The sequence below is a fragment of the Pseudomyrmex gracilis genome, unplaced genomic scaffold (genome assembly GCF_002006095.1).
Source record: "Pseudomyrmex gracilis isolate BER0280 unplaced genomic scaffold, ASM200609v1 scaffold_48, whole genome shotgun sequence".
Lineage (NCBI taxonomy): Eukaryota > Metazoa > Arthropoda > Insecta > Hymenoptera > Formicidae > Pseudomyrmex > Pseudomyrmex gracilis.
The window spans coordinates 536,789-552,693 of record NW_018020632.1 but is presented as its reverse complement, the minus strand read 5'-3'; the positions used below and the strand labels follow the sequence as shown (position 1 = coordinate 552,693).

Below are 15,905 nucleotides of genomic sequence, written 5' to 3'. Positions count from 1 at the left end.
ATAGAAAAAAATGGTTCAGGACTTTTCGACTCAGTTTTACTTCTTCTACCTGCCTACGAGCGATTGTACGGCAATTCTGGGACACCTTGTATATATATAGATATACACGCGTGTGTAGAGGTTAGGTTGATTTCTGATGGTCCAGTGGTGTGAAGAATTCGTTTTTCCAAGCGCCGATATAAAAACGGTTGATTTGATTTGATTTTTGGTTGGACATGTTCTCGTAACTGTTCGTAACCGCAATTTTCTCGTGCGGAAATATTTTATTTGCGGCCGACAATCACGCGTGCGGTAAATATCACAAATTGAATTGAGTGTTGTAGGTTATGTGTTTCATAAACACATTTTTTTTCTTTCTAATATTTTCCACAAATTTTATTGATTCAGAACTGAATTCTCACTGATAGAAGAATCTGAAAAATTTGCGTTGTAATACAAATATTCAGAATGACATTTACACGTTTGTTTACAGAAAATGCAAGCCATTCGTCAGTGTGTGAGAAATGCAGCGTTGTACAGCAGATTTGTTGTAAACAAATCGGATGTATCAAATGTGGCAAAGACGTTAAATCTCATACCAACATGTAGCTTCCATCTTTCGTCGATATGCGAAAAGCATTATCCAGATTTCACAACTCCCACAAAGTTTCTCAAGTATAATGAAACCATTTTTCCACCTCAAAAACCTGGCGAGGAAAGAAGGCCTGCCGTAAGTACACATTGAAGTTAATTAATTAATTAATTAAACTTCAGGCCTGCTGTAAGAGTACACATTGAAGTGTAATTAATTAATTAATCAACTTCTCAAAAATGACACACTCTTGTATTTGTTTTTCAGTACGTATGTCATATGAAGGCCAACATAAAGTATAGCCCAAAAAAGATGTGGTATATCGCGTATTACATACGAGGAATGTCTGTGGACGAAGCTATAAAAGCAGTGAGTTTTATGAGAAGAAAAGGTGGTGAGATTGTCAAAGAGGTTCTATTAGAAGCTCAAAAACTGGCTGTAGAAGAACACAATGTCGAGTTCAAGAGTAATTTGTGGGTTGGTGAGTGTTACGTTCACAAAAATCTGTATACAATCAGTAAGTACGTTCTACAAGTATATATATATATATATATTTTTTTTTTTAATAGCTGAATCATTCGCCACGAAAGGTATGGTAATAAAAGGTCTGAGACGTCACGCTAGAGGTCGCGGAACGGTTCATCGGTACAGGTATTGTCATTATTTTGTACGTTTGGAGGAAGGACAACCACCCAAGAATTATCATCTGAGAACTTCCAAGACCGGCGAGGAATTATTGAACAACTGGTTGCAGAATATGCACATGCGCAAAGTAGTTAATTCCTTGTAACATGTAAAAAAATTGAGATAAGTAAAATTACATCGAACGTATATTTATTTACATTGAAGAAAACAAATCACATCTGTCCCCTGTCTCAACAGTTTTTAATTTTGTTCTCTGATTTGAAGTTTAACACAAACATCTTGACACGTGTGTGAGAAATAAAAAAAAAATACACCATTACTTTCCATGGTTTTGATCTTTTCTGTGATTCCTACGCGATGTATCAAATCCATAAGGTATAGATGTGACGCCAATGCAAAGTTCGGTATAATTTAGAGCTTCAACTTGGTTCTCCTCCAGTGACGCCTCTTTGCGTTGTACCTGAGAAAATAAAAAAACATGAAGCAACAAGAAACAATATCTAAATAACAAATTCTATTAATTCTCATTAATTTGTCAAACTAGACTCTTCGCCAAGTATATTTCGAACAACATTTTTTTATTAAAATAATATTTTAAGGCTCGTGAAAATTCTACTAAGAATATAAGGCCAATTCGAGCCGTTCACAAGATGTTGAGCGGAAACTTGTACGTGTATATATATACATATATATGTATACACCTATATAACAAGTTCACTTGTAAATTTTACAAGTGAGTTTTTTGAATTGAAAAGGGACAACTTTAACTTGTTATAGGTGTATACATATATATGTATACATATACACGTACAAGTTTCCGCTCAACATCTTGTGAACGGCTCGAATTGGCCTTGTATTCTCAGTAGATTTTTTTCATTGTTTTAACACATACTCGACACGCATAACCTTACGCCAAAACACAAGAAAACAAAACAACTTATACATCGTGAATTATTTAAACAACGTTGAACAATTATTTACCGGATGGTGTTGCCAGTCCGCATTCTCACCCACTGTGGAATCGGTCTGTTTTGCTTCAGCTTTTTGGCGAGCTTTCGCTTGATGCGGAATGTCTTGTGCGCCGACTGAAACACACACGTGACAAAATCAGAAACCGTGGATCGTATTTTCAAACATTCTCGCGTTCAGGCTTGCGGGATTAAAACTAAATAAACGGATGCGATCGAGACGAACGCAGAACTCACCATCGTTTCTCTCCGGCAGAAGCGAACGAAAAACGTGCGTGCGGAGCGTTCGGCTAGGATAAAATATTGTCTTGTAGACGAACGCACACTCGTTCGCGCGCGCGCGCGCGGACGTTAGGACCTCGTTCGCAAATGACGTTACGTCGCATCGCGGAATTTGACCAATCGCGTTTGTCCGTTCGGTCGCACGACCGAAACGCGATTGGTTCGACTTTCAAAATTTTTCTCGAATCTCAAGCCCGATTTCTAATTTTCCTCATGGACACGAGCCCTTTCATTCTTTTCCCCCGTGATTGTCAATTCTCTGGTCCGACGACCAATCGGCGTTCCCCAGGTGTGCGTGACACTCGCGGGACGCAAATCGCGACGAACGGGTCGCTGAAATATACATTAGGGATTACCAGAACCGAACGACGTTAACTTGGTGCGTTCCGCATCTCTCGCCCGTCGTCTGCACGCCCGAATCAACTCGGTTGTCATGATGTTCGCGAACGTTCGTGACGTAATATAATCGAATTTAGCAGCGTGTTGGTTGAAATCGCGCTTTAGAATTTATTTACCATTTTGCTCTGTCACTGTGTGCGACCCGACTTGCAACACAAATCCGATCCTCCGCACAACGTCCGTTTCTCGTCGAACGAGACCAAAATGGACAGCAACAAGGACGAGGCCGAGAGATGCCTGGAACTCGCGGAACGTTACTTGCGCGAGAGAAAGTACGAGGAGGCCGAAAAGTTCGCCCGCAAGGCGCAAAAACTTTATCCGCTGAAAAAAGTCGAAGGTGGGTCCCAAGTTTCAATTCCCAGTTGTTGGCTGTGTGAGGAGTTGCGAATCGTTCGCGTCGAGAGCGACCGTTTCCCGGTCGTTGTGCGAGAATTCTACGTTCTATTTTCTAATCGCATATGTATATTTAAAAGCGCAGCTAATTTAAGCACGTATATTAAAAGCGCGACTAACGAATTTTTCTCGTTTGTCAGAATCGTGTGTTATCCGTTGTTTTAAAAATTTTTAAACAATCATGTTTGCAGACCTGTTGGCAGAAGTGTCGATACTTTCTAAACAGAATCAAAAATCTGAAACTGCTGAGCCTAGTGTTAGAAAGCGGCAAAGTGTGACTAAAGAGACAACACATTCTCAAAGTAGTTCAGATTATACAAAAGAACAGTTGGAACATGTAAAAAGGTAGATAACTTCACCAAATATACTTTGCTACAATAACATTGAATTAATAACATACATAATTTTAAGTTGTGATGTTGATAGAATGTGACAAGATGATTTTAAAGATACCAAAGAAGTAAAATATAATATTTCCAAGATTAATTATATTTTGTTATATAATTAATTTACATTAATTTGTATTTATATTTAATATATTTATATTTTTAATATATTTATATTTAATAATTAATTTATATTTAATTATATTTAATTATATAATTAACTTACTTATGTTAAGTATATTTTATTCGTAATATTTTATTTGTTTTTTTTATTTATTTTTAATGAGAGAAATAAATGTTTCAGGATAAAGAAATGCAAAGATTATTATGAAATCTTAGGTGTGAGTAAAGATGCTACAGATAGCGACATTAAAAAAGCGTATAAAAAATTAGCGCTACAGTTGCATCCTGACAAAAATAAAGCGCCGGGTGCGGCCGAGGCTTTCAAAGGTAAGACAGTTTAGAAAAAATTTAGATATATGTAGCGATTGTACGTCTTTGATATTTTAAATCTTTGAAATTTGTCTATTGTTTTGCAGCTATTGGCAACGCAGTTGCAATTCTGACCGATGCGGAAAAACGAAAACAATATGATATGTTTGGTCCTGAGGAAGAACGAATGCAGAATGCGCACAATCGCCAGGGCCACACGCATTACAATTACACTCGCGGTTTCGAAGCTGATATTACGGCTGAAGAATTATTCAACATGTTCTTCGGCGTTGGTTTTCCACAACAAGAGTTTTACATGCGTCGCTCAGGCGGAAGATGGATGAGGCAACAGGATGCGCAATCTCAGCATGCTCATTCTCAGGTAGAGCAGAATTGACATTCTCTCGTTCGGCGAGAAAAATTTTGAAATCTCATTTACTTTTAAAAAAAAACTGTACAAATAAATTTTTGTTTATTCTACCTTCAATTATACAAATGTGATTTGATAATGTATTTTAGCAAGCAAATGGATACACCACGTTTCTTCAGATGTTACCAGTTCTGTTACTAATATCGTTAACCATGATGAGTAGTTTTTTCATATCTGATCCGGTGTACAGCTTGCATTCAAATTCGTAAGTAATAATTTAATTAATTGAAGCTGAGGTATATGGATCAAGCGCGAAAGATTTTTTGTAAACACCGACGCGAGTTTCTTCACTTTTTTTGCAGAAAATATTCCGTGGCCAGAACAACTCAAGTCTTGAAAATACCGTACTACGTTAAGGAAAACTTTCATAGCGAATATCAGGGCAGCTTGCGTAGGCTAGAAATTTCAATTGAGGAAGAGTATGTGAATAGCTTGAAACAAACTTGCGCAAGAGAAAAGAATTACAGTATGTATAAAACTACTTCTCCATTTTTTTTATTTTACGATTTTAGTCAATATTACAAATAATTTACCATAGAGCTCTCTTTTTTTTGTGAACGTTTTTCTTCATGTTTATGTATTTTTTTTTTGTTTTTTTTTTTTTTTTTACAGGAGACAGCATGATGTGGAAAGCACGTAATTTCGGAGATCAAGATTTGTTTTTAAAAGCTAAAAACTTAGAAACTCCCTCATGTAGGAGACTACAAGAACTGCAAGCCTGATAGGTAAACCACACAAATAGGAATTTGGTTGTAGATAAATATGCGTATACCTTATATTTTTCGGAGTCCACGGAAAATATGTATATTTGAATTGTTTTTCTGAGTTTTTTTTTTTTTTTTTTTGGTCATATTAGCTATTCCGTGTATTGTAAAATTGCCTGTTGCCCAATCGGTTGCCACATAGAACAAACAAAGATCGAGTTTTATTATAAGATTATTTTAGTAAAAATGATACGTGTATAAAAGAAATTCTCTTTTCTCTGCTTTTATATTATTCTCAAAAAACACTTGTGCAATATTTATATCATTATATGAATGTTTGATTCACATTCACATTTTCAAGAGGAAAATTTGTATCGCAGCACACACTGAAGTTTATTATTATTAAAAAAAACAGACGTTTTTTTTGAACATTCAGTTTATTTGTGTGACAAAACAAACAAGATGAAAGATTTCACCGTCTTTTGGTATGTGTGGTTTTGGAATGCGTTTGACATTGTAAAATTGTGTGTTATGTGTGAGATATTTAACGAGAAGAAAAAATATTAAATTAGACGAGATTATATATATAAATATATATATATATATACATATAATATATACATATAATATGCACATATATATATATATATATACATATATATATGTGTATGTATATATGTATATCTAAACAAATTGTAGGAAACAAATACCAATAAAGGCGGCTAATGCGAGCGGAAGGACTGTCGGTTCCCAATGATGTCAACAATGATCTATCGCTCGCTCATTGGACATAGATATATGAAAGGTTTTACGCTGTGGTAGTGTTTTTTCGTCTCTTTTGATTATTTATTCGATTTTCCTTAAAACATCTGGACTGTTGTGATAATTAAGGAGTTGTTCGCGTTGGGACGTTTATTCTATGTAAATCTTTTTTATCAGACTCCAATCACAATTGTTTAACATTTGAAATGTATATAAAACTTTATATATACATACATCTATTTATTACAGCAGGCAACAATATTTCATGTTTCTTGTACACACCCCGCAAAGTGTTGTTCAAGAACGAAGTGATGAATTTGCAGTTAGACGGTTGTGTATATTTTGTAAATAATTATTCTGATTGTTTTTGTAAAAATTATTCCGGTCTTTTTCTTCAATGTGATCAAATGATATTAAATGTTTTCTCTGACGAAAATGGATCGTTTAGAATACAAATCGCGACAAAAGAAAAATCGATTCGTTATGTGTATGTTGAGAGACCGCTTGTATGTTCATGACGTGGACCACATTCGTATGTTGTCAGTGAGTTTGTCCTCGTACCTCCTGTAAAAACAAAAAAACAAAAAAAAAGAAAGAAAGAAAAAGAAAAAGATCGAATTTTTTTATCACGCCGATCGATCGGACTATTCGGTTTGATTTTCGTCCCGCCTCGCACTTAGAGCGCGCGCCAATTTCCTTACTCGCGTAGCTCTAATCGACGTCTACCTACTCTACCTACCTACTGTGAACGAAAGTAAGAATCCGCGGTTCTCGTGTACATACCTCTATGTCGAGGAACGCTCTCGTGTTATATAAATTAAATTAGTGTATACATACCTATAAACATAGCGATTATCGTTGTTATTGTAATAGCGAGATTTGCACATACGTATTTATGTTACATGTTTACAAACGTTTGTTGTTTCTAGTTTATTGTTTCGAAAATGTAATACTTATATATATATATATATATACATAAATATATATATATATATGTGTGTGATATCACGTGAGAAAAATATACACGTAATGTATATAACATGTTTGATTACCTATTGATATTGTACAAAAATCGCACTTTTCGCAATTTGTTAATTTTCACGCATACGCGCACGCACGCGTACCCGTATCTGTGTATGTTAAATGAAACGTGACCGGTGACAGTTACCTGAATTGTGAAATGAGCGAATTATCACGCACCAAACACGCAAATGCGAGCGACATCGAATGTTCGTACGTCGCAGCAGCGCGCTTTGAGATCCTCGGGTTTTTTTTTTTTTTTTTTTTATCGATTTCTCAAAACTCATCTGTCTAGAATTTTGAATGACTCGCAACGCGAGCGCCTATGATTCACCGTTTCACCTGAAATTCGTGCAAAAAAATCTCTTGTTTATAATTATTAATAATTTATTTGTTACTCCTCAGCCTTCGGCCAAGAAGGGAACTTGGTTTACATTTCTTTACTTTTTACCCTCGGACCGTGTGCGTGCAACTTAACTTTAAAAAAAAAAAATCTTAATGAGATGATAAAAGGGCAATTGGAACCAAATGCAAGGTGGAATGTAATAAACTATGATATATATCAATATTCCAAACGTTTCGGCTATATATATTTAAGCCATCTTCAGTGGAATCTTAATGAAGTATTAAACAATCCATTAATTATAACGACATCACAGTTATTGACACGGGATTCGTTTGTTTAAAAAAAAATCTTGTTTATATTGTTTTAAATATTTTTTCCCATGTGGAGTCGAGTCATATTTTCTCACGCCAGCATTTTTGTTGTCAACATTCGCATTTCAATTTATATACATATTCGATATTTACATATGAATATATGTTTATATATGTGTTTATATTTATATCAATTATTGATCAAGCTAGGATGGAAATGTTTGCTGATATTTTCGTTACTCAAAAAATCATCCGAGCGGCTGGCGAGGGCGAAATGAAAATTGCAAAAGGTGAGCAAAAATTTGAAATCGCAGTTACAATACGTTCTGTTTGAATTCGTTCTCGCAACATTTATTTAAAAATCGCTTCCCGGGTAAATGCTCGTGTTCTTATATCGCGCATGTGCAATTTGATGTTAACAACCGATGGAAAGGTGTCGACCTTGATTATTGTGGAAGTCAGAGGTACCGACTGAGAAGTTGCGTTACTGTTGTGTTCAACGTGTTCCTCTCTGTAGTCCAGGTGTTAATGACGCGATTCAATTACAATCCGGGAAGTATGTCGCCGGTGCGAGAAATTTTGCGCGATTCCAGTGGCGATTCTGGTACGTGATATCAACGAGGTTGCGAATCTCCATTTCTGTTTATTACAGTAAAGTCAGTTTTTTTTTTACGAGACGTTAATATCGCAATAGAGCGAGAAACTTGCTCTATAGTTTCGTGCGAGGTTATGTTGCATAATTCCTACGGGAGCAATGCTTCTCTGTGTTTGACGGGGAGTACAATCTCAATTCTCTCTCTGTTTTCCAGGATCAGAGTCCGATGGTGCTTCTCTATCCTCCAGATCAAGTCGCAGCGGTAGCCGGGAGTCGAGCAACGTCAGAAGTCAACAACACGAAGTTTACAGCGCACCGGCCTCACCGGATTCCGACGCGGCGGCGGTTTCGCCAAATCATAGTGCGTTTCCATCACGAATTCCAGCTTCGCCGGTTGAACCCCATCCACCGGTACTTCGGCTTAGCGCGCCAGCTTCACCAGACGGATCAAATGCCAGCGGCAGCCACGCTTCTAGATCTACCAGTCACACAGAATTGAATAAGTTGGACGGTAGTCACAAATCGGGAAGTCCGTCACCGGCCAGATCAGGTTCGAGACGTTCGAGCGCCGGTTCGGTTCGCAGTGAAAAATCTGGCTCGCCGAGATCCAGAAGCGGAAGTGCAAGTTCAGCGGAATCTCAGAAATCTCCTAGATCACGTTCACAATCCCCAAATGGAAGTGTACGTTCTTCCAGTCCAAAATCACCTGGTAGTTCAAGATCTGCACATTCCGAACGTAGATCCGCGGAGAGGGAATCAAAGACTCCGGCTTCTCCCGCATCAAATGCTTCTAGTTACGAGTCTAGAAAAAGTCGTAGATCCAGAAGCGCTTCTTCCCACAGAAGTAACAAGTCGGGTTCTGCAAGTCCGGCGGAAAGAAAGCGAACGGAAAGTGTTGATTCAGAAAAATCCAACAACAAGAGATCCAAATCTAAGAGTCCTGAAAATGACAAGAGTGACAACGAATCAAACAAATCTACCAAAGAAGCAGGTTTGTATTATTTTGTTTGTCTTTTTTTTTTTTTTTAATGACACGTGCAGAATATTAATTTTTCTTTACCCTAGAAATATACAATAAAAAACTTTTTATTTGTATCGTTCAATATTGCGATTTGTTGTGTGACTAGATCAAAGTCCAAAATCCGACAAAAGCGAGGATAAATCGTTGAAGCTCAAACGTCAGAACAGCGGTTCTGGTTCAGATACAGAGAAAACTATAAAACGCGTTAAGGCTTTAGTAGATTCGGATTCTGATAACGATGCAGCGGACAAGGAAGCGAATGTTGCTCAAACCGCGGACGCGTTGTTCGGCGATGCGAGTGACATCAGTACAGATGATGAGAAAGACAAAAGAGAGGAGGAAAAGGAACGTAGCCGCAGTCGGAGCAGAAGTAGAAGCAAGAGCCGCAGCAGGAGCAGAAGTCGCAGCCGGGGTAGATCTGAGAGCGGCGGAGAGGGACCGAGCAATCGAGTTGCCATTGAGGACGTAAGTTAACAACAAGTGTATCTAGATATGTTTTGCCATACAAATTTTCAAGACCGTTTACGTTTGCTCCAGAATTAAGAAAAAATGTACGAACTATCAGATTCACGAACAATCTAGCATTAAAATATAAATCTTCTATGTACAGGACGAGGATAAAGATAGAGAAGAAGAACCAGAACCACCTCCGGAAACTAGAATTGACGTGGAAATTCCGAAAATTACGACCGATCTCGGACGTGAGATTCACTTCGTTAAATTGCCGAACTTTTTGTCCGTCGAAACAAGACCGTTCGATCACGAGACTTACGAGGACGAGATCGATGAAGAGGAAACTCTGGACGAGGAAGGTCGGGCTCGACTTAAACTCAAGGTTGAAAATACGTTGAGATGGAAAGATACGTTTAACGACGAGGGCAAATTGGTGAAAGAGAGCAACGCGAGATTTGTCAAGTGGTCGGACGGCAGTATGTCGCTGCATCTGGGCTCGGAGATCTTTGACGTGTACAAGCAGCCTTTGCAAGGTGATCACAATCACCTCTACATTCGCCAAGGTACCGGACTTCAAGGCCAAGCGGTGTTCAGAACAAAATTCACGTTCCGACCGCATTCAACCGAATCGTTCACTCATAGAAAGATGACCATGTCTCTGGCCGATAGATCGCAAAAGACGTCCGGCATCAAAGTTCTCTCTCAAGTCGGAATGAATCCAGATCAGAATAGATACGAAATGATAAAGGTATTGCCGAACTTGTGCGCGTGTCTCTATGTTATATTATAAACTGGTTATTGTGCTCTAATGTATAATTTAAAATTTATACGCATCGTACTTGCCGTACTTCCTTTAGAAAGAGGAAGAGAAGCTACGTATGGCTATGAGAGTCCAAAACAAGACCAAAAAGAGTACCGGTACTAGAAATACCAACCGTACTTCAGGAGCATATAGCGGCGATGCTTACCATGACGACGGTTCCGATGACGAAGGTGCCATTTCATTGGCAGCCATAAAAAATAAGTATAAAAAGGCAGCAGTCATTCCTTCCAAAGGTTTGTTTAATCCATATTATTTTGTAAACTGTGTAACTCAAAAATTTAAATCACGTGAGAGATATGTGACATTTAGATATTTATTTGTGTTTTGCCTCATGTTGGAAAACCATAAAAAAAACTATAGAATAAATTTCTATATTTCAGTAGCTTCAAATATTTATTCTTCGGACGAGGAAGGATCGGACATTGAAACTCATAGACCCAAGAAGAACATCAAAGGTAAAATTCTTAAAGATTCCGACGAGGAATCGAGTTCGGGAAGTACTGCGGGAAGCGGGGATGACAATCAAGCTGACGACGCGAGTGACTAAAATGTATATGTACATAATTTTAAGATTTCGTAAATAAATCGTTTTTTTTTTTGTTTATAATAGTACAAGAAAGACCCATCATTCTGACATATTGTCTTGTTGCAGTGTTATATATATAAATATATATATATATATATCCGACAGTTTACAATATATAAAATTAATAAACATAATATATTTTTTATAGTACCAGTATATAAATCAAAACGTGCGCATATACCATATATGAAGTACGTAAAAATAAATTTGTTTTACGAATAAGATGTATTATAATCAAAAAAAGTAACAAGTATTAGAACATCTCTGACTTGAAATTGCTTTTGTAAAAATTTTTTACTCTTTTACATATTGGTAACTTACAAAAACTTAAAAATAAAGTTACAAGTACCTGTGTTTGATTAAAGCAATAAGTTTATTTAACATTTTTAGTTGCGCTTTTGTAATAGTTATATATAAAATAAACATTGACTAAAGAGTTGTTAAAATAATTTGTTAAATACTGTCTACCTTGGAAATCTGCATCATGGTTTTTTTTTTTTTTTTATTTCAAGTTTTGGAAATTCCGTAAGCCAGCCGTTTAATTATAAATTTTAAAATCGGAAAATTTAAATTATTTAATCGTTTTTTTTTTTTTTTTGGAGAGAGACAAAATGGTCTTTTTCACAAAGCATTATTACATATCTTTTAAAAATCATTTTTTTTATGGCAAGAAATTCGAAAGAACAAAGTGCATGCACATCGAAGTTCAAAAATTAATTAAATTTTACACTAAAACAAATATATATATATATATACATGGGTCGTGTATAAATATACAACACAAAAAAAATCACTTTTATTCGAATCTAAAGCAGGTTCAAATAGATTTAAATTTGAATAAATCTAAATTTGAGAAAAAATTCATCAATTTTTTGCGGCGATTTAAATGAATTTTATGAATTATTTATAAAGAATTAATTTTAATTGCGAAATAAGCTGCACTTGTAAACTAGAATTCTTTCGAGAACTATTTATTACACTTATATGTTAGTTCAATTAACTATCGTCGTTCTAATATGAGAAATTTTGATAAGTAGCGTTTTGCAGTTTTAAATAGCTCTCTCTATTACTGATATATATATATATATATATACATATATATGTATATATATAATATATATATATATATATATTTAATAAAAACATTTATATATATATAATATATATATATATATATATTTAATAAAAACATTTAAAAAATAAACTATTTTAATCGACATGTGTAGTGCAATATTTTTGACATGAGATATAACAATTCTCTCTTAATAGTTTTATACTGACCATTACAAATACTACATATTTTTTCCGTGTGGCACCAATTAGCATTGATATTATATATATATATATTTTATATATATATATATATTGGCTATTATATTTAATTGCTCAATATTCTTGCAGTGTTCACCGATGCAAAACCAGAAGATGGCCGATCTGACTAGACTACGTCTTAAAGTAATAAATCTTTTAATAGTATCCTATAAAAGCGCTCGGTCAGGTTACTCTCTACATGCGTCGGCCCCATATTGTATATATATTACAGTTTTGTAACTTTTAATTTAAACTAGGATTTCGTCCTATGTCCCACTGTATCTCAATCCTTGGCCACTTTGTTTGCAGAACTGTCAGCATAGGATTGCTATCCATGATACACTTTACGGTGCACTCAAGCAATACCGCTTGTCCCTTGTGATACTTCACTTTATTATCCGGATTGCTGCGTTGTAAACCGTTGTAATGATACAAGACAAACGTGTCCGGACAGGTGCACTGTTCTTCCGGAAAAAATTCATCCATAAACGAATTGAGAAGTATTATTCCTAGATTTTCATTGTCCAGCTTTTTTCTTATGATGTCGACGCTGCAACAACACGCACGTGTAAAAAGTACGTCGACAATTTTTTTGTCTTTCACAGTGAAAGATGTGAATTTAACAGGTGCATGTGCACCCCATTTACATTTTGTCATATTGAGTACGCGTGGATGCGCACTATACAAGAGAAAAATAAGGCAGAACGTACTATTCGGTATCGGCCACCAGTCCTAGTTCTGCCAATACATCCTTCAGTAAATTTGACGGAATGAAATTATTCCCTTCCGGATCGAAACGTCTAAAAACTCTACGCGCCTGTTCCGCCGGCGTTTCTGGGCTTACTAATCGCTTTTCTGTAGAGAAGAGTACAGTTAAATGCGTTTCGGACCCCAGCACCCAAATCGGATGCAACGGCGACTTCAAAAATGTTCCCACTTCGCAATATCGTAAATGCTCTAGTAAATTCAGAAATCCTATTGTATTCTGTTTATCTACACCACGAAATTCTGCAAATTGCACAATGTAATCCATCAGTATGGGAGAGAAAGGACAATATGCGTGTGTAAAATTGTTCAGATATATAAACATAAAAAAATTTCTTTTTTTAAATAACAGAAGAAAAGTAATGAAAAGAAAAAAAATGACTATCTCACTTAATCCGCCAACATCCTGATCGTGATCCCATACGTTGCTTACAGCCCGGCCGGTAAGCATCAAATTTATCAAGCTTTGGCTTCCGTATCCGTAAGTCGAATCAATCATGGGTTCCGAATCCGACATTTCAACACATATGCCCGACACGCCTTTTGTACACATTACAGTATAGAGTAACAAAAGTATACCGTACTGATCTTTCAAGATTCCAATTCGTTCTGTAAAGAAGTCCTCTACATCGTCAATGTTACTTGTTGTAAATATCCTGAAAAAAAAAAAAAAAAAAAAAAAAAAAAAAAAAAAAAAACAAAAACAAACAATCTAAGTTAATAAAACAAATGTGAAAAAACGGCAAATAAATCTCTTCCACCGCGTTTTTAACCGCAAACGAGAAAAATACCTCAATTGAGAATGAAACCTTTCCGAATCTAATGTTGCTTGTCTTGCGATTTGTGTCTCATTAATTTGACTACTTTCACTAATATCCCGAGCTGAATGTATTGTGGATTCTGCTGATTTGGAATCGGAGCTATCTTTGTTACATGAAAAGGCATTAGTGTTGTCATTGACATGCACTAGCAAATACTTGGGATCCTGAGAGTCGGCTGCTTGATTGATAATTTCGGTCATGGCTTTAACAAGCAACTGATCACATTTCTCGGCCTTGATGGCGTTCCATGTTACAACATCACCTTCGAGAAGCAACTGTTTCAAAATAAATGCCTGAACCGAAGCTATCACAGCACAAGGCCCGCCTTCTCTCTGCACAAGCGCGGTAGGCTCGTCTACACTGAAGTAAAAGCCTGCAACACACGCAAAAAGCAAAAATTGTTCAATTCAACGACTTTTCATTTGTTAGATACAAAATCTTGCATATATATTTCTATCACATGTACAACATATATATATATATATATATATACGTGCACATATATATATTATGTAAGATAAAAATATCTCGCAGACTCTTTCTTTAAATGTTAAATCGATGCGACATTTTTGCGTCTTATTCGCAATGCTGGTCAAAGTGCAAACTTCCATGCGAATTATCGATGACGACACGGAGAAAAATCTCAAAGTAACGAAACAATCGGGCCGTCTTTAGTGATGAAATGATGACAAATTATCACCGCCGAGCGGCCATTACACAGCGAGAATGCGAGTATAAACCACTGACTTTTGTTACATCACTCGCTCGCGACTTTTGACGTAAAAAAAAAAAACAAAACGCAACGATTTGTTTTTACCTTGCGCCCATCGCTTAAAAATGTCCTCCTTCACGGTCGAACCCCACAGGAGCTTTTTAATATTGTTCAAGAGCTCGTCGTCGCTTGTGACGACATTTTCGGCCATTATCTTCTGGTTCGCGCTCGATTATCAATAAAGCGCCCGTTTGCACAAACTTTTATCTGGAGCTAATCATAATACACCTTGACGTCTCGTAACAAGTTTCTCATCTAGATCTCATCGGGATTATAATCGTTAGAAAATTATTGGCACCGCCCGATAACCTATTTTGTACAACAGACAACCGCCAAGTACGTCGCCATTTTGAACCGTTTTCCGTCTTAAATGTGCGCGATGTGTGAAGTGCGCTCAAAATCGAATATCCGTTGCATGTATTTTTGTAGGGACGCCGAATCGATACATCGAATCGTTTCGAGAACGACGACGGTCGCACACGCATTCGCGAGTGTGGATTGGTCACGGACAGTCACCGCGGCACGATGCAAAACGTGTTTTTCTCTCTCATTCGTCGAGGAATTAAATTGGTAGGTGATTGACACATTTGACATAATCCATCCGAAATTCTTATAAGAGTCATCAGAAAAGTCACACGAGCGAGTTTCGTGTGACTTCCCGCCCAGCACGCGATGAGAATATTTCGCGAATCCGGGGAGTGGGGGTCTCATCTCTTTTGTATAGCGCGGTACTATTGCTTGAACCACGCGCGGTTTGCGATATAACGCAATTTAAAAATTGCGCTAAAACGGAGTCTAATTCCGTTTTTTTTTTTTTTTTCAATAATTTTTCGCGCGCCTCGCAATATTCAAAGGATATTTAGAAGATTTATCTCCTCTGAACACATCCGATGTTGTTTTTCGTCGAAACTGCGTTGCAGCTTGAAAGCGCCTGAGTGTCAGGCAACCCGTTGCGCTTCCTCGTCCGACGAGCTGCCTGCTTCCCAGGCGCCACGCGGCTGAACGACGACGCGTTCAAGTTTATCATCAAGGTACTTGGCGCGCGTTTGTCGTTAACTCACATTTTTCAACTTCGTGTTTCTTTTGCAGATGCACACACACACACACAC

General features: G+C 36.8%; 5 protein-coding genes across 7 annotated transcripts; 3 read left to right on the top strand and 2 right to left on the bottom strand.

Annotated features, from left to right (window-relative positions):
- The first annotated feature begins 126 nt into the window (after window positions 1–126).
- LOC109853409 (39S ribosomal protein L22, mitochondrial) lies at window positions 127–1,514 on the top strand. Its single transcript, XM_020425529.1, has 4 exons — window positions 127–291; window positions 473–709; window positions 839–1,052; window positions 1,141–1,514. The coding sequence occupies exons 2-4, from the start codon at window positions 476–478 to the stop codon at window positions 1,359–1,361; spliced, it is 669 nt and encodes a 222-aa protein (XP_020281118.1). The 5' UTR covers window positions 127–291; window positions 473–475; the 3' UTR covers window positions 1,362–1,514.
- LOC109853410 (60S ribosomal protein L39) lies at window positions 1,389–2,530 on the bottom strand. Its single transcript, XM_020425530.1, has 3 exons — window positions 2,422–2,530; window positions 2,198–2,301; window positions 1,389–1,676 (listed from the first exon to the last, which is right to left on the bottom strand). Exons 1-3 carry the CDS (start codon window positions 2,422–2,424, stop codon window positions 1,628–1,630), a joined length of 156 nt encoding a protein of 51 aa, XP_020281119.1. The 5' UTR covers window positions 2,425–2,530; the 3' UTR covers window positions 1,389–1,627.
- A 237-nt stretch (window positions 2,531–2,767) lies between these two features.
- LOC109853471 (dnaJ homolog subfamily B member 12-like) lies at window positions 2,768–7,525 on the top strand. The gene is made up of 8 exons (XM_020425621.1): window positions 2,768–3,202; window positions 3,450–3,603; window positions 3,949–4,094; window positions 4,184–4,458; window positions 4,596–4,711; window positions 4,809–4,972; window positions 5,119–5,231; window positions 5,910–7,525. Exons 1-7 carry the CDS (start codon window positions 3,070–3,072, stop codon window positions 5,226–5,228), a joined length of 1,098 nt encoding a protein of 365 aa, XP_020281210.1. The 5' UTR covers window positions 2,768–3,069; the 3' UTR covers window positions 5,229–5,231; window positions 5,910–7,525.
- Window positions 7,526–7,845: 320 nt separating this feature from the next.
- On the top strand, window positions 7,846–11,849 carry LOC109853472 (another transcription unit protein). Of its 2 annotated transcripts, none has more exons than XM_020425623.1 (7): window positions 7,846–7,939; window positions 8,167–8,253; window positions 8,459–9,235; window positions 9,372–9,730; window positions 9,876–10,466; window positions 10,576–10,774; window positions 10,925–11,849. In XM_020425623.1, exons 1-7 carry the CDS (start codon window positions 7,861–7,863, stop codon window positions 11,086–11,088), a joined length of 2,256 nt encoding a protein of 751 aa, XP_020281212.1. In that variant the 5' UTR covers window positions 7,846–7,860; the 3' UTR covers window positions 11,089–11,849. The 2 variants fall into 2 exon arrangements, with proteins under 2 accessions (XP_020281212.1, XP_020281211.1); XM_020425622.1 differs by having other exon boundaries at window positions 10,922–11,849.
- A 464-nt stretch (window positions 11,850–12,313) lies between these two features.
- Window positions 12,314–15,191, bottom strand: LOC109853408 (ubiquitin carboxyl-terminal hydrolase FAM188A homolog). 2 transcript variants are annotated; one of them, XM_020425527.1, is made up of 5 exons: window positions 14,842–15,191; window positions 13,995–14,397; window positions 13,594–13,859; window positions 13,149–13,446; window positions 12,314–12,988 (listed from the first exon to the last, which is right to left on the bottom strand). In XM_020425527.1, the coding sequence occupies exons 1-5, from the start codon at window positions 14,945–14,947 to the stop codon at window positions 12,682–12,684; spliced, it is 1,380 nt and encodes a 459-aa protein (XP_020281116.1). In that variant the 5' UTR covers window positions 14,948–15,191; the 3' UTR covers window positions 12,314–12,681. The 2 variants fall into 2 exon arrangements, with proteins under 2 accessions (XP_020281116.1, XP_020281117.1); XM_020425528.1 differs by having other exon boundaries at window positions 13,149–13,293.
- Window positions 15,192–15,905: the final 714 nt, after the last annotated feature.